At 41.1% G+C, this 20,379-nt stretch overlaps 1 protein-coding gene across 2 annotated transcripts in view; it reads left to right on the forward strand.

The window, feature by feature from the left end:
• The window catches only part of LOC130293998 (netrin-1-like), a 143,956-nt gene extending 126,855 nt beyond the window's left edge, over positions 1-17,101 (forward strand). For both annotated transcript variants that reach the window (XM_056543350.1, XM_056543351.1), the window contains 2 exons: positions 3,735-3,815; positions 16,508-17,101. In XM_056543350.1, the coding sequence (XP_056399325.1) occupies positions 3,735-3,815; positions 16,508-16,836 (410 nt within the window). In that variant the 3' untranslated portion in view covers positions 16,837-17,101. The remainder of the gene's footprint in view (positions 1-3,734; positions 3,816-16,507) is intronic.
• The last annotated feature ends 3,278 nt before the right edge of the window (positions 17,102-20,379 follow it).

The raw sequence follows: 20,379 nt of genomic DNA on the forward strand, positions 1-20,379 counted from the left end.
AATACTTTGGGGGGTGCAGTTTTTATAATGGGGTAATTTATGGGGTATTTCTAAAATGAAAGCCCCTCAAATCCACTTCAAAACTGAACTGGTCCCTGAAAAATTCAGATTTTGAAATTTTCGTGAAAAATTTGACAATTTCTGCAGAACTTTGAAGCCCTCTGATGTCTTCCAAAAGTAAAAACATGTCAACTTTATGATGCAAACATAAAGTAGACATATTGTATTTGTGAATCAATATATAATTTATTTCCTTTTTCCTTAGGCTAAGTGTCTATTTGTTTTTGGGGTTTTTTTTTGGCCAAAAAACGCGGCGGCCAGATGTTAGCTGTAAATCAATGACATTTTTTTTCCCACTTGCCATTTTTCAGTTTGGCGTTTTTTTTTATCCTTTTGCCATTTTTTCACTTTTTTTTGGCATTTTTCAGCTCCTTGGCGGTTTTGCAAAATCGCAGCATGTTGAGCCACTGGTGTTTTTTTCCCCTGAAATTTTGGCGTTTTTCTCCCATAGAAGTCTATGGCAGTAAAAAAAAAGCCAAGAAAAACGCCATGTGGGTTTTAACTTTGGCGTTTTTTTAGGCTGTTTTTATTCTCTTTTGGACTTTAGTGATCCAAAAAAGTGATGGAGATACCTTTCTTAATAAAATTTCATAGGGTACCATTAAAAAAAATAATAAAAAAGATATAGTAGTGATGGAAAAACTTTTATCTAACAAAATTTTTCTTTTTTATTACAACATTTTTATAACTTTTTAAATAGGGATCAATTTATTTGTGGGGGCAGAGACCTAAAAATGTAGCCGGCAATAATAAAAATGTAGTGTGTGTGTGTGTTTTTCACTTTTTTTCTTAATTTTTAACATTTTTTTAGGTAGTACTACTACTCCCAGCATGGAACACACTGTTTCATGATGGGAGTAGTAGTACCTGTACTAATTGACAGATTGCCCATTGCGATCCTCCGGTATAATGTATAGATGCGGCCAGCCACGGTTCTATGGTCCCCTGCACTGCCGTATATATACACCTATTCAGATTTCCTGCAGAGAGCTGTGATTGGCCAGATGGTTCCAGCCAATCACAGCTCTCTGTGGGAAATATGAATAGGTGTATATATTCGTCAGTGCAGGGGTCATAGAAGAGCGGCCAGCTGCATCTATACATGAGGATCACAGTGGGTGTCAGGAGTGACATCCGCGTTGATCTTTCCTTAATTGCAGGTACTACTACTCCCAACATGGAGCACACTCTTCTCCATGCTGGGAGCTGTAGTACCTGCATTAATAGCAGATTGCAACAGGTGTCAGAAGTTACACTCGCTGCGATCTGTCTATTAATACAGGTGCTAACGCTCCCATCATGGAGCAGAGTGTGCGCCATGTTGGGAGTAATAGTACCTGCAGGTAAGAACAGAACACAGTGGGTATCACTCCTGACACCCGCTGTGATCGTCCTGTCTATAGCAGAGATGCGGAGCTGCTCTATACAGCGCACACATCTCTGCACTATACTCCGGCCGGCCACTCACTCATTCATATTTCCCTCTGAGAGCTGTGATTGACTTCCACCATTCGGCCAATCACCACGGAAAATATGAATGAGTGATGCACTGGTGTTTTTTTCTGGCGTTTTTTTCAAACCAAAAAATGCAGGACAAAAAAACTAGTAAAAACTTAGTCTTACATGCAGGGGGCTTCAAAGTTAGAAAAATGCAACATTTTCAAAATTCTCATGAAATTGTGGGATTTTTCACCAAGAAAGGATGCAAGTAATGATGAAAATTTACCACTATGTTACAGTAGAATATGTCACGAAAAAACTCTCAGAATCAGAATAAACGGTAAAACATCCCAGAGTTATTAATGCATAAAGTGACAGTGGTCAGAATTGCAAAAAAGGGCTCAGTCCTTAAGGTGAAAAAGGTCTCAGTCCCTAAGGGGTTAAAAGGGGTTGTCCAGTATAATTTGCTTTTGTCTCCAGCCTGCCTAAAAAATTATAAACACTTTGAGTCACCTTCCTTGCCTCCGTCGTAGCTCCGGTTTCTGGACGCCCTGTCCACTGCAGGTGCCTCTGCTTTTCCCCGAGCAGCAGAGCATACACCAATCACTGGCCAAGATGGGATACCCATGTAGCCAGTGATTTGAAGAGCAGTGCTGTGATGTCACCTCTACAACTCCGGATGGCTCCAGTGGAGCAGACTGTCAGCAAAAACTGTCTGGAGCTGCAAATTAGCGGAGGAAAGTGAGTTAAAGTGTTTAACATTTTTTATTGACAAGCTGGGGACAATACAATATTTCACTAGATAACCCCTTGAAAGAAAACCTGTGGTAATTTCTGAAAGTAGTTAACTGCTATGTATCACTTACCTTTTTACGGTTTGTTGTTTCGTAATTATGGGGTGTTATAGTTCATCTGACAGATTCCTGAATCCATCAGATGGGTGGGCATCTAATTATGCTTTGCTGCTAGGAGGTATGGGTGGGCTTATCTGAGCCAGGAGAGTGAAAAACTTACCTGCCTGTAATATACGCTCCCAACACTCTGGAACGGGGGAAGGGGGGATGTCGACAAATCGTAAAAATGTAAGTGATTGTGATCAGCCCCCTCTAAGGACTATACACAGCAGTAAACATAATTTTGTGAAATTGTTATTGAAACAATTGAAACAGACAGGTGTCAGTTCAGGTCATCAAACTCATCTTCAGCCAGGTGTTCTGGCCATAATGTTCCCCCCACAGACATACAGCCTTCAGCCATATACAGTGTATGCCTGGAGGCTGTATGCCGGTTTACTGCCCCACTTCAGTATTCAGACCACCGCTCCGGGGTCACGATCTACTGCTATGGCCCATAGTCTATGATTGTGACCCCGGAGCGCTGGTCGGAATACTGAAGATGACTTGCCGCTGCCTGCTGGTCACTTACCTACCATAAGCGCACGTCCTCCTCACCGCTCCGCTCTGTTGCCATGGGCGCACGCACGAGACATCAGTGACGTCCCTGCGTGCGCTACTTCTCATCGGCCCCTGCGTTTTTAAAGTTAATGCGGGGCCCACAGCCGCACAGAGGTAACCGGGGCATCCTTGTGTCCCGAAAAGATTTTTCGGGACACAGGGATGTCCTTAATAGTGATGGGGGGAATTGCCACGTCACTACAGGATGGACAAGCATCGGCTCTGCTCGGGGCCCCCCAGCCAGCTCGGGGCCCCAAGCAATTGCTTGATTTGCCTGTCCTGTAGCGAGTCAGATGGAAGCTATCATTACAGCAGGATGTCTACTGTTAGGGCCCTATTGGTTGAGGCAATTATTGGCCAAACTGGCAGATTTTGCCCTTTGTAATAGGGTCAGCAAACACTAGTTTATTCTGTCCTGTCAAAAAAAACGTTGCTAATTGGCCGCAAAGGGACACATGATTGATCCAGTGATATTTTGAGCAGCCTTGCCCACAGGAAGTCAAGCCGTATAATAGGCTCTGTAAATTAATACTAATTTATGAGATCTGTGCTTGTTTACTGGGCATGTCAGGCCATCTAATGTGACTCTTTGATTCATCTTCACATTGGTAATGATACAGATTATTATTATTATTATTATTATTATTATTGTTATATCACAAGGCAAGAATTCGTAAGTAAAAAGAATTAAAGAAGTCAAAGCATCCAGTCAGTAAAATAGCACAGCTAAATGGCATTTTTTAAATTATATTATAATTTCATATTTATTTTTTATAAAAGGTACAGACTGTCAATCATATTGTAAGCCATCCCACAGTCGCGTGCACATGAACCTTCGCAAATACTGCAAAAAGGACTATGGTATGTGAATGAATATATTTATACAACAATATGAACAGTGTGAATTATGATGTGTTGATCAACTTTTTGCTCTCAATATGTATTTTAATCCATTTTTACTTTAAAGAATAAACAGTTTCTTCATGACTACAGCCTTTACTTCATTATCCAAAACCTCTGTGTGCACAACCTCAGCTTAAAAAGTTACTTGGGCTGTAGACATCTTATCCCCTCTCCAAAGGAGAGGGCATAAGATGTCTGATCGCGGGGTCCCGCCGCTGGGCTGCGGTTCAGCTGCAGTACCCCAGACATCCAGTGCCCGGAGCGAATTTTGCTCCGTGCTGGATGACTGGGGATGCGGGGCGGAGGCTTGTGACATCACGCCCACTCTCCAATTATGATGTCACAGCCACTCCCATCATGCCCCCTTCCATAGACTTGCACTAAGGGGGCATGTCTGTGACATCACAAGCGAGGCGTGACCGTGATGTCAGGAGCCTCCGGCACTGTACCCAATGCTCTAAACAAACGCTGGGTGCAGCAGGGAGATTGCGAGAGTCCTTTGGATAGGGGATAAGATGTCTAGGGGCCGAGTACCCTTTAAGGACAGACCATATGCTACCATATAATGTTTCATGTGTTGTTCCTTTTTTGGAGAAATTCTCCCCTATAAACTTGCTGTTTGAGAAGAATACCAATTAGTCCTTTATTAAAGGGGATATCCAGGAATAGAAAATATTAGCTACAGAAACAGCTTTACTTTTGTCCTCAGTTTGTGTGTGGTGTGGCCACTCTGTTCCATGTAAGTGAATGGAGCATAGTTTTAATACCACACTGAGGACAGGTCTGGTGTGATTTTTGAAAGGAAGCAGTCATGTTTTCTAATCCTAAATAACCCCTTGAGGTTTGTAATGGGGCATGCCATCATTTTTCTTGTCATCTGATTGGAAAAGCCTCTGCATGAAATCATGGTTATGGTTCTTTGCATATAAAGTTGTACTATAGATATTTGTGCATTATATACTGTATGTATATAGTGGTACTATTTACAAGTATGGTTAACAGTGATAATTATGTTAATGCTAACAGTACTATTTATGTGTACTAGTTAGCTGTTCTTTTTATAGTTTATGTATAGCATATGGGCATTATTTAGAACCCCATTCTCTTTCTGCTCATCTCAATGATCAGATCTGTGGGATTTACTGATTTATTAAATAATAATGGTCAACACTCAGAATTAATCCCTCTGGTAGGTGCCAGGAATCCAAGCCTGAAACTGCATTCAGATTCTTAGTGTGTATTATATATTTTTCCAAAGTTATTGGTATAGTTATTAGACAGGAAATAAAGGGCAAATTGGATTAGCTGTCATCTATTCATATAGGTGGCCATAATGTGCTGGACGAGTTAATGAACAATATATATTACATTTGATTTCTATTTGAATGCAAAATTGCCGACTGCTTAAACTTACTTTTACCTAAATCCCTTCCCTTCCCTTCAGTTCCTAAGTCTTTTTAGATGCAAATAGATTAATTAGTGGGAAGTAACAGCTGCATTATTATTCTTTCTTTGTGCGCCTTGCCTGGTTTGGGTCAGTGTCCTCCCAGTAGGACCTCTCTTGATCCCACAGGCACAGCCAGGGTGAAATGACTGAAGGATCATCATTTCATAGGATTAGTTAAAGCCATGGCTTTTGAGAAAATAGTGATGCTAGGGTGGGAAGGAAAGTGTGCACTAAAAAGCAGAACGTGTAAGGGAGAGAAGAGAGAATAATCAAATCCAAGGCCTGCTGTGTAAGAAGAATGTTTTCAACAACACAAAGGGAATTATCAAGTTAAGCCGATTTCCTCTTGATTATTATAAAGAATTAAGGGCAAAGACAGAAAAAAGTGGAAGGAAAACAGAACCAGACTTGGAAAGACCTTGCATTCAACTATCTACAAGCATGCATAAAATATTTTTTAATAATAAAAGCACAGTTTGTTTATGTTTTGTTAAAAAGTTTTAATCTTCTAAAAGTTTATCTAATAATCATATTACTGAACCCCTTTTTTCAAAGATAGGTTACACAAACTATTGGGTTGCCTGGAAAGCATTTATGCACAGTATGCCTCAGGGCAAGCATCCATTAATAAAAAGGGTAAGGGGCCCTCAAGGCTTAGACAGAAGTGAGAAAAAGATAGCAGAATAAAAGTGTTCTCCCTGATTGATCGCCTTAATGTCACGACCAATAAACTAAACAATCTTCAAACAAATGATGAGCTACAGAGTAACAACTCAAATTAAAGGCATGAGGTCACAGGTTAAGTGTGTGCAACCACCCAAGGTGTGTGTATATATAAGAGCAATGCTACAATCCCTTTAAACATGCTGCCTAAAAGAAAAAAAAATAGATAGAATAAATTCAATGTCAATTAAGCATCATATTGTTAATCGGATTACTAACCACTAGAAATTTCCTGTAGAGAAAGAAAAATACTTGATATATTATAATTGAGAAAGGTAATACAACCAAACTTTACTGCATGCTATTACCAGAGAAAAGTTATAAACAGAAAAGGCATCATGTGGAAGTACGGAATTTGTGCATCACACCTACTAAAATTATTTTGTGGATACATGCAAGAATTCAGAAAAAGCTGCAAAAAAAACTCATCGAAGGTCAGAGCAGGACTCCAAGTTAAATATACTAGGCAAGCATGAGATTCTTCAGAGAGGAGAAAGGATATATCAATATTCCGAAGGACATCAAGTCTCACATTTATTGGTGGTCCTAAGGTTGTAAATAATAATAATAAAAATGGCAGACCATGCTATTATGGGGCCATGACAGTACAGGATTTCTTTTTACAGAGATCTATATTGTCAGAAAATAATGGGTTGTTGGGTAATAACCAATGGTTCATGGAAAGTAAGGAGACATATATACCAGTCCTTTCTGTCCTTGGGGGGAAATTATACTTGTTTTCCATTGTAATATTCTTGTAGAATGTCTGGTCTTCCAACCACTAGCTAAATAAAAAATAGTTGTATATGGCAAGACTAGGGATGAGTAAATCGAATCTGAAGAATTCGTTACGAAGTTCAGGAAAAATTTGATTTGTAACGAATGTAAATATCGCCGCAAATTGATCATGCAAATTGCTTCATTAAACTCCATTTAGTGTGGTCCAGGCTTCAGGGGCTGGGCATTTAAAATAGCGGATCCACATGTGAGGACATGGGGCAAGGAATCCTAGGAAGGCGGGAAAAAAGGGTTGGCGGGATGACCCTGAATCGTATGCAGGATGCAGCCTTTCAGCAGCCAGTCACCCCTGTGATGTCACAGCCCTATACAATTGGCAGCTATCTTGCAGCCAGTCACATCAGCGTTCTATTACAGCGAGAGAGGGACAGACAGCAGTGTGTGTTGCACAGAAAAGCATTAATACAGCAGCGAATCACCTCCCAGTCACATCAGTGTTCTATTGCAGAGAGAGGGAGAAAGAGAGCAGAGTGTGTTGCACAGAAAATAATTTTTACAGCAGCGATTCACCTCCCAGTCACATCAGCGTTCTATTGCAGAGAGGGACAGAGAGCAGTGTGTGTTGTACCGGAAAGCTTTTTTACAGCAGTGATTCACCTCAAGCCCAAATCCAGCCTTGAAGCACTGATAGGGAAGGGAGTGAGATTGAGAGAGAGAGTGCAATTTTGGGTGTAGTATACAGTGACTGTGTGCTGCAGCACTGGTGTGTACAACAACTAAACAGCTAATAGTAGTCAGCCAGTTATGGTGAGCAGAGCACTAAAAGAATATTGTCCTCTATTAAGTGTAACCTGTGCATAAATTGAAGTGGTGTACCATTTTGTTCCTGTTAAAGTCTTAAGGGCCTTGATACTGTGAAAGGCCGGTCAAAAGTACACACCTGCTGGTGTAGCAGACAAATACTGCTTCAAGCATAGTGGAGCGTATTGTACTCCCCTCATATACGCACTAAGTGTGTCAAGCAGAGAAGTGACAGCACATGCACAGAGGAGTGGCAAATGCCTAACTTCATCAGGCAGAGGTCGCAGCAGACTAGAGGCAAGTGGCAGCAGGAGACGCAGCGAGAGGCCTGAGCTCCCGGTATGAGCTAGCGGTCGTGTCTCGACCAGCAACCCATCTGCCTTCATCGATTGGTTAACACGGTCTTCCACTTCCTCACAAGTGACATCTGACACCCTCAGTCAACAATCTGTGGGTTCCTCAGACACAACCCTCAGTTTTCATGGCCCGGGAGCAGTCCCTGTCCTCCCATTGCCTCTGTCCTATGCTGTTCCCTCCCCACAGAAGTATCTTATGCTGTGGGTTCAGCTCCACTATTTAGTGAGGACGATACACTAGAGGACAGTCAGCAGCTACTGCCCAGCCAGGAAGTGGAGGAGTCATCCACCGCTTCCTCTGCTAGGTGGGCAAGTAGTGATGAGGAGAGTGGCGTGGAAGGTGGTGTTGTGAGCGTTCAGGATTCTGAAGCAGACACTGTTGAGGAACCTGAGGAGGAGATCAAGGACGTGCAGACACAACTCGATGATGATGAAGCCAATCGCACTTGGGAGCTGGATGCAGAAGGGGCTTCATCATCATCAGGAAAAGAGGGTTGCAGGTTGCCCGGGAGGCAGCAGCTGAGCCAGCAAGGTGGTAGCATGGTTGACAGTCAGCATGGTGGCAGCAGTGGAAAGTCTAGAGCCCAACGTGCCCGGGGCAGATCACCTGCTTCGCGGCAGCCTACCTTTCCGGGAGGTAGTGGAACAGGGGTTCCTGGAGTCGGCAGCAGTAGCAGTCAATCAGTGCAGACTGTTGGTGGGAAAATATACTACTCGGCAGTGTGGCAGTTTCATCAAGTATCCGGAGGATGTTAACCTGGCCACATGCAAGATGTGTCTGGAGAAGGTAAAGCGTGGCCCTGGGTCAACATATGCAGCATCACTATAAAGCGGCCTGCTGCATCACCCAGTGGCACGCCGCTCCCTGTTTCAGCCAGCCAAGGCACCACCTCCTCAGCCGAAGGGAGCTGTGTGTCAAACCCTCCTTTTGTCGCTTCAGATGCTCCTGCTCCTCCTACTTCCGGTCAGATATTCCGAGAGCAATCCAACGGTGAAGCCATGCCCAAGAGACAACAGTATGTGCCCACTCATCCAACAGCACAGAAGATGCATGTGCTCCTGTCAAAGTTGCTGGTGCTGCAGTCCCTCCCTTTTCAAGTGGTGGACTCAGCACCTTTCAGAGAACTGATGGTTTGTGCCGAGTCGGGGTGGAGAGTCCCAAGCACTCATTTCTTTGCGAAGAAGGCAGTACCAGTCCTGCACACTTTTGTGGAACAAAAGGTGGGCCAGTTCTTGAGCCTGTCGATGTGTACCAAAGTGCACAGCAGCGCTGACGTGTGGAGCTGTAACTACGGTCAGGTAAATGTGGTTCCTGCACAGCCACAACAGCAACTCGGACAGGTCATGCCGCTTATGCCTCCATGCTGTCACGCTGTTGGTCCTGTGACAGTGTGCGACTCTGCCTCCTCATCCTCCAACCTGTCCTCAGCTTCCACTGCATGGACAAGTCTCATTGCCCCTCCAGCATACCATGTGTGCAGGGCAAGGCGGTGTCACGCTGTTCTTCACATGGTTTGCCTTGGCGAATGGAGTCACACAGGGGAGGAACTGCTAAAATTTATTCTTCAAGAAATCCAATCATGGCTTACTCCAAAAAAACTGAAAATGGGAACCATGGTGAAGAACATGTTGTCTGCGCTGTGACAAGTAAGCTTGAGACATGCACCCTGCTTGGCACACATATTCAATCTGGTTGTCAAGAGGTTCCCCCATCTTCAAGACATTCTAACAATGGGATGGAAACTTTGCAGGCACTTCAGCCACTCATACACCGCAAAGCACAGCCTCCTTGATTTGTGGCTGCAAATAGCAGAGTTGGTCCTGGAAAAGCTGTCCTGCCCGGCCAGTAGTGTGCCATCAGAGCAGGTGTTTAGTGCGGCGGGGGCCATAGTAACCCCAAGGAGAACTCATCTGTCCATGAAAAATGTGGAGAGACTGACCTTTGAAGATGAATCAGGCATGGATCAGCCAGGATTCACTGCTGTTGTGGCCACACTTACCATGAAAGGAATTTATAGGGCAAGAGTAGGGCCTTACAGGGGATTTTTTTACCACCACCTGCTACAATGGACAATAAGTTGTTCCCTTCCACCTTTTCGAGGAAAGTGTTACTCTTCTTAAAAAGGGCGGTCCCACACAGGCACCTCTCCCTATTTCCACCAAAAAACCCTGGGAAATGGCAGGGTTTGCAGGAGGAAATAGGGAGAGGTTCCTGTGTGGGGCCGCCCTTTTTAGGGAGAGTAACACTTGCCAAGAAGGGAATTAATAATGCAAGAGTAGGGCCTTACAGGGGAAGTTTTTACACCCACCAGTTACAATGAACCATACGTTGTCCACCTTTTAGAGGTCTTTTATTATTAAAAGTTAAGTTTTCTGTAATGCATATCCTCAATACCTGCACATTAACACTTTTACAAAAGAGACCGTTTTCTTTTGCCTACCTGCCTCAGCTACTGTTCTGATCCTGCCACCCGCCTGATGCTACACATCTGATGCCAAGTTCTCCTTTTTTCACAAACCTTTGTCACCGGGTACTGGTATTATCACCCACCACCCCACTATGTCACCGGGTCACTTTCAGGACTTCGGATGCTGCTGATGCCACCTCCATGCTGATGCCAGGTCCAGGCTGTCTCATTCTGCCACCATATGTTCTCCTCATGCTTCTCCCACCTCTAGACCATCTCATTCTGCAATTATATGGTCTCCTCATGCTTCCGCCACCGCCAGGATGGGTCACACAGCCACTATATGGTTTCCTCATGTTGCCACAAACTCCAGGCTGTGTCATTCAGCCATTATATGGTCTCCTCATGCTGCAGCCAACTACAGGCTGTGTCATTCAGCCACTATATGGTCTCTTCATGCTTTTGCCACCTCCAGGTTGTGTCACTGTACTGCCATGTGGTCTCTGCATGCTGCTGGCACATTAAATAAAACTTTTTAGGTTTATCTATTTGAAATCTTCAATTTAAATGTTAAAAAAATATCTTTAATCTTTTCAATTGTGGGGCCCTATTGTCTCGTCAAGCTGTTGCCACCTCCAGGCTGAGACATTCAGCCACTAGATGGTCTCCTCATGCTGCCACCACCTCCAGGCTGTGTTATTCAGCCACCATATGGTCTCCTCATACTGATGCCACCTCCAAGCTCTGTTATTGTGCCACTCTGCGACAGTGATAATAGCGACGCCTCTAATCTGCATGTCATACTGAAGAACAGTATTATTTCACTAACCCAGCACACATCCTTTGCGTATTACAGCAAAACAAAGTGTTCCATACCCCTATTTAGGCTCTCTGTAGGCCAGAAATAGCCGTTTTTAATACAAATTTGCCGCAAATAAATTTGGACCAAACCAAATCGGTCAAATTGAATTTTTCAAAAATTTGCTCATCTCTAGGAAAGACAATGATCAAAGCCACCTTTATTTTTGAAGCAGAACAAAAGCTATGTTTTAGATTAGCCTAGAAAAAATTGCTATGCTTTTATTAAAACAATTTTATGAAGGAAAATGATATAGAACTGTAGTTCCTGGAGTTCCTCTTTAAATAAATACAATAATAACAATTGGAAGTAGAAGATCAGGTACTATAAAGTCTTAACAAAGGCATGCACAACAACCATAGACACTCATAGCAAAACTTATATTTATCCCAACTGAGAGTTCTATCAACGATACTAATCCTTCAACTTATTTTCAGAATATAAATAATAGGGAAACTTAGTTTTTAAATAAATAATATTATTCTGGTTTGCTTGTTGAAGAATGTTGTTAACATTATAAACACCTGTAATAAAATATGTTTAAATTATAATTCTGGCCACAAGCCACAGGAGAAAGTCAGCCCTATGAGGACTTACACAGCTAGCACTGAGCCTGAAAGGGTATTCTGGCTAATTCTGCTGACCTAATCATCTGGGTGCTCTCTGTTTCTGCCTGCTTCTGGGTAGTGGAGTTGAAGCAGGACCTGCCTGTTAAGCTATTCACTGACTGAAGCAGTGTTCTGTCTTGGTTAGCAACTGACTGAGTGGGCAGGTCCTGCTCCAACTCCTGACCTGGAAACAGGCAGAAACAGTGAGCAGCCAGAGGACTGGTGGAAGTGTATGGAATGGGAGCGGCAGGGTACAGAAATAGGTAAGTATGACTAGTAGTTAGTACTTACTTTATTATTCTTTGGGAAGGCCATCCCCTTAGCCAGACCAGATTTTGCGTGACAGATTTTTTGTTGATAATAGATTTCGCATAGTGGCCATTTTATTTGAGAATACCACCTCCATGATAGACAATTTTCGATACAATTTTGGTGGTCTTCTCAAATGGGTTACATTGTCCTTATATTTCCTATGAAATGCTTCTTACAATACTTTTTTCTCTTATAGTTCTATTTTGTGCCCTTCTCCAGTTTTTTTCATGCAATTCAGAAATTTATGAGAAAATAGCTAGTTTAGGCTGAGATCTATTTGAATAGTGTCCGACAGTGTAAAGACACACCTCCACCAGGTAACACCCAGATGGAAATACTAATTTCTAGTATTTATAATAAATGAATGGCACAACACAGAGCTGTAAGTGAAGATGCTCCATGGTGAACAAAAGCATTTACTAAAGCAAGCTTGTCAGGAGATACAACAGCTGCTCTTTAAAGGTTTCCAGCAACAACACTGATCACCTATCCACAGAATAAGTGATAAATGTCTGATCGCTGGGGACCCCATACGTGGGATCCTCAAAGATCATGAAAATTGGTGTCCTGGGTCTCCCGTTTAAATGAATTGGCTGTCAAACTGGTGCCCTGCCTCTCCATTTGACTCTCCATCCTGCAGAAGATACTTGAGTAGAGCGTGTAGCTATCTTCGTCAGGTCTGTAGAGTGGAATAGAAACAGACATGTAAAATTGCTGCTTTATGCAAACAGGGCCCACAAGAATCTTGATGAAGAGTGTTTCTGGTGGAAAATCCCCTTTAATGAGTTATTTGGAAAATATCATAAATATGTATACAGGAAACTCTTTTTTTTTATTTTTTATTTTTTTTATCCTAAATGTTCAGAATTACAAAAGTTACAAAACATGGTTAGTAATTTACTTGAATTTTCTTTAGGTAACCCCTTCAAGCACTATAGTCAGTATGTGTGATTTATTAAAAAGACATTAAAGATCACATTTCAATTAATTATAGTTTGTTTCCTCTATATACTGATGCATTCATAAAAAAATTACAAGTTCATAAGACTAAAGATTCTCATTTCCTACAAAGTATTATTTCAAGCCAGCAATAGAGCTCACTAGCCTTGGAGAAATAACTTCTAAATACCCAAAGCTAAATTAGAAAGATTGTAGTAAATAAAGTAATACAACAGGCTTTCAGAACAAATCAACTTTAATAATATTCACTGTTCACTGGACTGAGCTTGAAATAGTTTCATAATAAAGTGATTCATTGCAAAGACTATTTAATAAAAATGAATAGACAATGAAGCATTAAATATTTAACAGTTCTTATTCACTCTAAGTTGATTTAAGGAAAAGTAAACAAAGAGATAACATCTATTATCTCACTTGGAGGTGAGCAGGATAATCACTGAGACAAGGAGCAACTGAGTTTTGCGCTAAGTAAACATGACCCAGTGTTTAGATAAACTGAACTATGTAACCATTGGCCCTAGAACAAAATCTTTGTTTATTTTTTAACATATAAATGTCCACCCTCACACTTAGGAGCAGTATTTTCTTTATTTTGCATAGTTTTTACTATCAAGTTAAATTGCAAAAGCACATACAAAAACACAGATGATGAAGTGAATACGAGAGACAATGTGACATATCTGAACTTACAATCTAGGCAATAAAGAGAAAAGTAAGAAGAGGTTAGTGGAAATTAGGTTGGTAGCTCTATATAGGGAAGAAGCAGGACATTGGGGGTAATTTAACCCCTTAACGACCAAGGACATAAATGTACATCCTGATGTGGAGGTATTCACGCACCAGGACTTGCATATATGTCCTGTACATGACCGTGAGCATCGGAGCGATGCTCTGGTCATGCGCGGCAGTTCCCGGCTGCTGATAGCAGCCAGGGACCCACGGGTAATGGCCGACATCCGCAATCGCACAGATGTCTGCCATTAACCCCTCAAATGCTGTGATCAATACAGATCACAGCATCTGCAGCAGTGCGGCTACATTTTCTGCTAATCTGATTGTCCACGGCACGACCGCAAGGATCAGATCAGCTAACATGGTGGACGGAGGTCCCCTCACCTGTCTACGCCGCCTTCCCGGCTTCTTATGCTCTGATCGGCCTTCCAGCAGACCAGAGCAGAGGATCGCCAATAATAATGATCAGTGCTATGCCCTATGCAGAGCACTGAACAGTATTAGAAATCAAGTTATTGCTATAGATAGTCCCCTATGGGGAAATAAAAAGTGTAAAATATAGAAGTAAAAAAAAAGTTTCAAAAAGTTATAAAAAAAATTAGAAAAATCCCCTCCCCAAATAAAATGTAAAATGTCTCTTTTTCCATTTACCCCCAAAAAGTGTAAAAAATGTTTTTATAAACACATTTGGTATCACAGCATGCGTAAATGTCCACCACATACGTAATATATATATATATATATATCCCAAATTGCTGCTTTTTTGTCACATTTTATTAAAAAATGCAATAAAAGTTTTATATACACATGTGGTATCAATAAAAAGTAAAGATCACGGAGCAAAAAATGAGCCCTTATACCATCGCTTATACAAAAAATTTTTAAAGTTATAGATCATCAAAATAAAGGGATTTTAAACAAACTAATTTGGTTACAAAGTTTGCAATTTTTTGAAGGCGGAAAAATAATAGAAAAGTGTGTAACCATGGGTATCATTTTAATTGTATTGACCCACAGAATAAAGAACCTCATTCTTACCGCAAATTGTAATTGCGGTTTTCTTTTTAATTTACCCACACAAATAGTATTTTTTTTTGTTGTGCCATATATTTTATGGTAAAATGAATGATGCCATTACAAAGGACAAGTGGTTGCGCAAAACACAAGCCCTCATACTAGTCTGTGGATGAAAATGTAAAAGAGTTACGATTCTAGAAGGCGAGGAGGAAAAAACGAAAATGCAAAAATGAAATTGGCTGTGTCCTTAAGTTCAAAATGGGATTGGTCCTTAAGGGGTTAAAGAGAAATTGTGAAATTATTAATTTTTCTATGTAATGTTGACCTTATCACAAAAATAAAAATAAAAACATACTTACCCACCCCAGTCCCCTACAGGTCCCAATGCAGCTGCTTCTGGTCCCCACCACATATTTCTACATTGGAGCAGGATCTGCCCACTCATCAATCACTGGCCAAGATAAAACACAATTTAAACAATGCTCCACTGCTCTAAAATATAGAAGGAGAAAATCACCAATTAGGCTCGAATAATAGAAAAATAAAATTTACTTGGATACAAAAATTGTACAAAAGTGCTGACTCAAGGGAAGGGGATGAGGATACAGGTGAGTGCCTACACTGGAGACCCTACCCATCTAGTTGGAAATCTCCTATAACTAAGTGTGGATAGGGACAGAGAACGGGTATACAATAATACAAAGACAGTTCAGTAAACCTCTCTTGCCAACGCGTTTCTCCATTTAGGGTATCAGGGCGTGAGAGGGTACCACAAATATACATAAAGAGCAGATGTTAGTATAAAACATAACAGACCAACACTTGAATAATACAAAGATAGGTAATGGGTGTGAAGTCAATGGATAAGTAGGTGTCTCAGCTGGTCAATGTGATATCGAGTCACTGTCAATGTGATATCAGTGTACTGACTAACACATGAAAAAAGGTTTATGATAGCAATAACATACAGCATAGGTAAATAGGATAAATAAGAAACTATTGCCCAACATAAAATGTTTGCATATATTATAGATCCTCCTCCTGGGGAATGTTCATGACTGCTGTAAGATAAACAGAACAAAAAAATTGACATAAAATGTGTAATGTGTTCAACAAATGACAATAGAATTATAATCTATTCAAACACATGAATTTCTTACCACAAAGGATAAGAGTGTGGTAAGTGACGCCAAAAATGTAGTTAAGGACCATCTTGGGTGTCCCTCTCTATGGAGACCAATAAGACAAGAATTGGTCTAAAATAGATTATATTAATGTATGAAATATGCACATAATATATGGCAATCCATACAGAGGTAGTCAATAAATAGGTAATCCATATACGGCAATCCATACAGAGGTAGTAAAAATAGGTAAGTTACCACTTACCCTTGTAGAAAAATGTAAGGTGTTCAGATGGTAAAACACCACCCTTAATAACTACTAACTCTAGATAGAGACACAGACTGTCTGCATCTCTATCTAGAGTTAGTAGTTATTAAGGGTGGTGTTTTACCATTTAAACACCCTGCATTTTTCTACAAGGGTAAGTGGTAACTTTCCTATTTTTACTACCTCTATATGGATTGCCGTATTATATACATGCTTTCAATATAAATTTCATTTATATACATGCTTTCAAGGAATGTGGTTTAATATTGGTATTCATTTTATCCTTATTATTTACAGTTCTACGAGCACAACTCTTGTCCATGGAAAAATCTGGGGAATGGTGGCAATTCACAGCTTCAGTCCTTACAGTATACAGACAGAGGAGGGTTCCAATTCGCCGTGGGGATCAACCTCTTTGGGTTCCAGATCAAGATTTAGCATGTGACTGCCTCCGGGTGCAAGTGGGCAAGTCTTATCTGATTATTGGAAATGATGAGGAGTCTCCAGATCCAGCAAGACTAATATTAGATAAAAATAGCCTTGCACTTCCGTGGCGTGATGTTTGGGCACACAAACTAAGACGATTTCAGCAGCAAGATCGTCGGGGAAAATGCCGGGCAGGATAAACAGCATTTTGTTAGAGCTACAAATAAAGATTAGTATAAATTGTCTAAAAACATCTCATTTAGATTGAAACAATAATGATGGCCTGCTAACTGCAATTATTGCTACCTCTATATTACAATACTTGTCTACTGGAAAATTCAGCAACAGTTCTAATGCATATAGTCTTAAGGTTCAAACTATATTACATTATATTATGTTTGTAGAAAAAAATATGCTGCTTTTGTCTTTTTTTGCTGTTTGAAATACAGATTATATTTTGTGTGATGATGTGAAAACCTGTTTCCATTTTTTAATCTTCTCTCCAAAAACCATACTACTGAAAACTAAACTATTCATGGTTTTTGGAAACCTTAAATAAGGTTGATCCATAAACTAAAAGTTCTAATGGATTGTCAAGTATATAAATGAATTATACCAAGCACAGTTAAGATGATTTCTGAATGTGTAATTAAGGCTTAAACATTTTCTACAAGTCCTGATTCTTGGTGATGTCGCCAACAAACACTTTTGTGCAGTACTGATATTATACAAGCAGCACCAACCAAATATCAATATGCAGTACAAAATAACTTTCTAGTGGCACTAAATAACACAATGTAGCACAGAAGCGCCAATAATAAATTGTATCACAAAATACCTCTCTAACAGTACCACATACCACAATGGAACACATAGTACAGCCCAGCAGTGCCAAACATATAAGGACCAGCATACAAAAAAAATATATATATATCTGCTGAACCCACACTTGAAGCAGGATTTAGGATCACAATACAGCATGGGGATTAAGAAAAGCCGATATATTACCAGATTTACTTCCACCTCTTAGCTTATCTGGAAGGATGTTCTGGGTTCTAAGCTGCCTTTTCAGGGTATACAGCTTTCCTTTGAAAGTTGATGAAGAAAAGCAACAAACTGCAGAGAGACATACTTGCAAGTAGACATCTGTTTTAAAACGTTTTTGCATGCTCTCTCTCCATTCTTTTCTGCTCTAACCTATTTTCCTTGCAGGGACTTACCTAGAAACCACAGGGCCCCCCTACACGTCAGGGGCTTGAAGCAGACGTGCATGCTTGCGCTGGCCACGTCTGCTCCCATCAGCCCCTGGCCTGTCTCTCTGACCGTACCGGTTTAAAGGTAATAAAAAAAAAGTGCTGGCAGCGGCAGTCATAGGCCCAGGACCTGTTGCATCAGCATATAGTATAGTGGTAGGGCTCCCCAGGCTATGAGGCCCGATCGCAATTGTGACCCTTGCGACCTCTATAGCTAAGCCACTGTTTCCTTGTAATTCATCCCTGTTTTGGCACCTTCTGTTCAGTGCATGCAGTGCTGTTCTGGCCCACTGGAACATGAGCGCAGGATCTAACACCAAAAATGGGTTTGCAAAAAGAAGTATATTGTAATGCAGCACTGAGTTGCGAGGGAAGCCTGCTTTTCAGTGGACAGCCATGGCTGTGTACACTATACTAGCACTAGAGATTACAACTTCTGGATTACTATTATGTCTATGAACTTTGGTGTTTGCAGGAGAGGTAGGTGGAATTTTGACATCATTGGACTCACACCTTTTAAATTTGTGTCTAAGAATTAGGGATTTCCCAGGATGAGTAAGGACACACACTTCGTATTGTACTGTCAGATTTCTTTCTCCTAGTGGCTGTAGGGGACCATGCCTCAAAAGGCTGGGAGGTGCAGAATACAGTTAACACTCTAATGTGCATATATTTTTGAGACAATAGTGTTCTTTGTAATCAATATAATGTACCATAGTTAAGTCCTTTATTGGAAATCTGTCACCAAAACATACAGTACTCATTTAACTTATAGATGTTCCAAAGTAAACAAATATTACAAAAAAAATGAAACCTTAACATATTTTGTCTCCCCTTTAACCATAACAAACTATAAACAACTGTAAACATAATGTGTTAGTCTATACATGTATATGTATATACAGAATGTATACACATGAATATGTCCCTTACGGGGATAGTTAAACAGCTTATACAAAGAAAACAACAACTGTGAGGCATCTGTGTAGGGACAGTGAGATACATGTCATGAGGGAGGCAGCAGGGACAAAAAGACATCTGACAAAAGGGGTAGCAAGTGGGACAGTGAGGCATCTAACAGCAGGAGGGGCAGTAATACAGGCTGTAACAGTGCAGAGAATGTATTCTACACCCGCTCCCTGTCTGTATCCCCATTCTCTTACTGTCTTTTATGCAATAAGCAATAGAAGCAGTATTGGCAGCTCCGGTGCTAGTACTGCGTAGTAACAAACTGTGGCATCAAACAGTCTGATCCCTCCCATTCCGCTTTTGGCAGCATGCAACGGCTGTGTAGAGGCCTATTCTCAAGAAAGTACAAGAAAGTAATAAAACATGTAAGGTGGGACCCAGTCACAGCTGCAATCTTTGCAACCCATGTAGCTACGCCACTTATTGCACCTACTGTGTGGGCACTCTGCCTGCACTCTCCTCAACGATAGGGGCGTAAGCACTAAAAGTGCCTAGGGCAGCATGAAGTCTAAATACAGCCCTGTTGGTAAAGCTTAAGATAAGTTAAAGTTAAGGGTTCTTGTCTCATCACAGACATCCCCTTTGCTATACATTGAAGCACACATAGCCAGCCAGAGGGTCTTGCTGTAAGAAACATTTAATATTATATGCAGCCATTTCATTGACTTAAGCCCACCTTAAAGGGGTTCTCCACCATAAGTTGATTTTAGTACGTACTTGGCAGACAGTAATGGACATGCTTAGGAAGGATATGTGCTTGTCTTGGGGCTAAATGGCTATGTTGTGAGATTACCATAACACTGTGGCTAGCTTTTGGTGAACTTGTATTTCCTGTTTGACTTTTCTTTTTTTGACTACAAATCCCACAATTCCATTTATCTCCCTCCCACACATCAGCCACCCCACCCATTGAAACATAAATGAGCTGCATCCATTCAAAGACCTGTGGTTTTCAATCAGTGTGCCTACAGCTGTTGCAGATTGATTTCTCTCCCACCAAGCGATCGCTTCACCCATTGAAGCAGACAGGCTCCCTGTCATCAGCTGACTAGTGAGTTAGGTGTCTCGGCCACATTGCAAGCTGGGAAAAATCTGAGACAACAGTCATTTTGTATGCTGTTAAAAATTAATATTGGAGTGGAAATCACAGAAGAATTGTGAGAAAACCATCACACACAGGTAAAGACACTATATTATGAACTACACTAACTTTACAGCCCCTGTAGCATAGTCAAATAAAAAAAATAATTCCTGGAATACCCCTTTAATAGGGCATATGGACAGGAGTTGTCATAATGAAGCAACCCTTTTACGAATGACTTCAATGAAAAAGAGAAATAAGTCGCACTCACCCGATTGTAGTGAAGATCAGATTCAATGCTTTATTCAAAGCACGCGTGAATATGTACAGTAAAGCACATGCGGGGAGGGAGAGGAGACACTCTCACACACGGGGGTATACCACAGGAGGCCACTAGTTTCACATCATGGAGAATTCTTCCGGCCCAGGAGAGTGTCTCC

The sequence above is a fragment of the Hyla sarda genome, chromosome 10 (assembly GCF_029499605.1).
Source record: "Hyla sarda isolate aHylSar1 chromosome 10, aHylSar1.hap1, whole genome shotgun sequence".
NCBI classification, from domain to species: domain Eukaryota; kingdom Metazoa; phylum Chordata; class Amphibia; order Anura; family Hylidae; genus Hyla; species Hyla sarda.